We start from the raw sequence: 3,549 nt of genomic DNA, 5'->3' as shown, positions 1-3,549 counted from the left end.
GTACCTGGGCCCGCCTACTATCCTTGGAAAGGTAAAATGATTGGCTAGAATCCAAAGTGTATGACATCTCAAGAAAAAAAAGCACCGAAATGTGCGCTGCTTTTCGGTCTGGTTGCTACCGTTTATGTCAGAACCTATCGGTACCCATCCCTAGTCCTGACTGAAATTTGGTCCGTTTACAGCATTATGCCATGCGATTGCGTTTGTCCCTAGCCATCAGACCCTCACGTTAACTTTTATTGAGTGGAAAAAAGCTAGCGTTCATCCTCCAGCTTCACTGTTTATGTTATGCTAACATAGCTCGCTAGCAATCATATAGCACTTCATTAAATACCAGCTAGTCCAACTTCAGTAACCCTACAAACGTCACTGCTGTTTAGTTTTCTGTCTTCGTTAATGTTGGAAGTGATAGCAGAGCCGTATGTTTGTTTGTTTTTTCCAGAAACCTCCCTGTCAGAACTCTGCTATATCATGTTTAGGTGGAAACTAGCGAGCTAACTTCCTGCTAATTCATAGCTCTGCTCGGTTTTCATGGATGCCTGAATGTTAAACTTAATTGTTACACCTGGTAAAGCAGCAACGCTGATCATTTTATTAAAGATGAAAGAATTTAGACAGTTTTTAATGCTCAGTGATGCCGCAGTGTTCGTTTGACTTTGGGACCTGAAGCGGACAGAGTTTTGGACCCAGATTACTCCGCGAGGCTCCTGACTATGGTAGCCGTAATTAGTGATGTGCGAATCATGAACGAATCGTTCAAAACTTGAGAATCACTTTACTGACTCGTGAATCATGATTCACAAGCCCAACTGTCTCATTCACTGACTCATCCCTGTTGCTGTTAGCAAACTAATTTCACTAGCAGAAATTTATCTACCTTATAATTACAATTATGGGGGAAAAAACAACAGCCAGTTTCTTAACAGAAACATTTCTGCTCTGAACTGGGGAAAAAAGCCCTGAGTAGAAAGCTCACATCAAGACAATAGCTCCTCAGTTCACAGTAGCATCGCTCTGCTAACATGCCAACAGCACATTTGAGTTACTCACCCCGACCCTTCCTGTGCGGAATCATAGCGTAAGCAAATCACTCACTCACCCCCTCTTTTCCTGTGCTGAATCGTAGCATGAACAAATCACTCATCCCCTCCCTTGCTGTGCTGAATTGTAGCATAAAGGAATCATTCACTCACCCCCTCCCTCCTGGCTCACAGCTTCTTCTTCTTCTTCTTCTTCTTCTTCTTCTTCTTCTTGGTTGGAAACCAATGTTAAGGCACATTACCGCCCTCTGGCTCGTAGCTCAGTGGACATTTAGATGAGAAAATATATATTTGACACATTTGAGCAAAATAATAATAAAATAAAATAACATTAAATAAAATGAATTTTCCCTTTAGAAATTGTAATTTTTTTGCTCTTTTTTGCTCTATAAAAATAGTTGTTTTTCTTTTTTAATCACTCATCTTAGTCGTAGGATATACATGAAAAGAGAAACAAAGTAAGTTTGAGTGAAAATGTAAATTTTTTGCACTCTCTGGGCAACTGACTTAGTGACTCAAATGACTCGAAAAACCCGATTCATTTTGGTGAGTGACTCATTCAAACTCGATTCAGTAAAAATCATTGAATTTACCATCACTAGCCGTAATGCTCTGGCAATTACACCAAGCGGTGCGGCTTCATAGCTTACCAAAGTCGTACTAAAACATTTTGACAGATTTTTGAGTGCCGTGTTCCACATAAAATCGGTTCGAGGTCATTAAGCACAACCAGCACAACATAAGGCACACTGGATTATAAGGCGCACTGTCAATTTTTGAGAAAATTAAAGGATTTTAAGTGCGCCTTTATAGTGCTTAAATACGGAAGAAAAGAATATATCGTGATATATACCGTGATATGGATTTTACGCCATATCGCCCAGCCCTATGTGTCAGCCTTCCTTGTAGGAAAAATAAACTGTTGGTGTTGTTTTGTCCTTTTTTTTGACTGTTTGTTAGCAGTTTTTGAGATATCATTTTCAAATTTTGTGTGATGGTAGATAACAACAACAGCTTGAGTTGATTTAATTTGGGTGAAAATTTTGTCAAGGTCAGACAAAATGTGAAAATCAGTAATGCTTCATCTTAAAACTACAATACAATTGTCTATGACTCATTGTTAGCACCATTGTTTTTTTGCTTTGTTTTTTTTTTCAAGTACTTCGCCCTACCACCTCACAATGATGCCTTAGCAGGCCTTCCACATCTAAACAAAAAAATAAAATAAAAAATCACAAAACATCAAAGTCTCTTGCACTTTGGGGGAAGTTGCGCTCTCTAAGTGCGTTTGTTGTAAATATTTTTATCAATTTCTATAATTATTTTTAAAATTGTATTTATTTATTTTTAAATAGGAGCCTGGTGGACGTGGTATATGCCCTGAGGGATGAGGTTCAAGAGCTGAAACAGGTGATGTTGGATGTTTGTTGGGTAACTCATGATACTGTGTTTATGAAATTATAGATGTCAAAACTGGATAATTTTAAAGGCTGAGTGACTAAATGTCATCTTCAGATTTGTTTTAAAATGTATTTCATGATTGTTTTCCAACACAGGATAACAAGAAGATGAAGAGGTCACTGGAGGAAGAACAGCGAGCACGGAAGGATCTAGAAAAAGTTGTTAGAAACGTTCTGAAGAGCATTAATGACCCAGCGTGGGATGAGACAAACCTGTGAGGCTCAAGTTAACACCCATGTGAAGCTTGAAGAAAGAAAGAACTTGTACAGTACCTGTGGACTTGATTGCACTGTTTGAAAGACAGTCACATACATGAATTAAGCTCAGTTGCGTGAAGGTAAATGTCCATCTTAAGGCAAGTAAATGTGGGCTTGTTTGAGATGGATTCACCAGTGCACTTTAAGTGCCATTCAGCTTAATAGACAGGCCTTATTGAGATGACTTGTTAAACTTCCTCGACCATCTGTCCCAAAATAACATTCCTTGATCACTAAGCAAGCATGACTGTACTGAACCATCCAGCATCAATGTCTGTGGCTGTGTTCACGAAGCTGGAGGATAACTGGAGAGAGTTCCTCTCCGTCTGTTTACAATCATTTAACGGCACAACTATCCACTGTACAGAATGGTACTTTAATGGTGTTAATGGTCCAAAGGCTTTGACAAGTCTTAACTTGAACAAAGCCATTTCATAACCTCTTTATTTAATTTTTTATGAAATGATTTTTTGCAGGGTATCTCAGACTCAGGCTAAGCCTGATGTTTTTAACCTTTAGCAAAGCTTGTGCCAGGAAACTCCTTTATGTCTGTTTTTAATCCTTTTTTTTTTTTTTTGTTTGACAACTTTACTTTTTCATTTTTCCTAAGGGAATTGTACAGATATTAATGTTGTACTGTATATTGTAAATACTGCTAAAAGATGAGCCTTTGCCCATTGGGATAAATAAATGTGTTTTTTGAGGTATGCTTTTGAATGCCGCTACTAAATCTGCACCATCCCCATTTAGTATTATGGAAGGAATATATACACACACGCGCTTGCACTTGT

At 38.3% G+C, this 3,549-nt stretch overlaps 1 protein-coding gene across 2 annotated transcripts in view; it reads left to right on the top strand.

Annotated features, from left to right (window-relative positions):
* Positions 1–3,344, top strand: part of arhgef7a (Rho guanine nucleotide exchange factor (GEF) 7a) — a 35,379-nt gene extending 32,035 nt beyond the window's left edge. For both annotated transcript variants that reach the window (XM_013911067.1, XM_005733883.1), the window contains 2 exons: positions 2,396–2,450; positions 2,597–3,344. In XM_013911067.1, coding sequence (XP_013766521.1) covers positions 2,396–2,450; positions 2,597–2,719 — 178 coding nt within the window. In that variant the 3' untranslated portion in view covers positions 2,720–3,344. The remainder of the gene's footprint in view (positions 1–2,395; positions 2,451–2,596) is intronic.
* Positions 3,345–3,549: the final 205 nt, after the last annotated feature.

This window comes from Pundamilia nyererei, unplaced genomic scaffold (assembly GCF_000239375.1).
Source record: "Pundamilia nyererei isolate P.nyererei 1_Seehausen unplaced genomic scaffold, PunNye1.0 scaffold00055, whole genome shotgun sequence".
Lineage (NCBI taxonomy): Eukaryota > Metazoa > Chordata > Actinopteri > Cichliformes > Cichlidae > Pundamilia > Pundamilia nyererei.
This window is presented reverse-complemented; position numbering and strand designations above follow the sequence as displayed.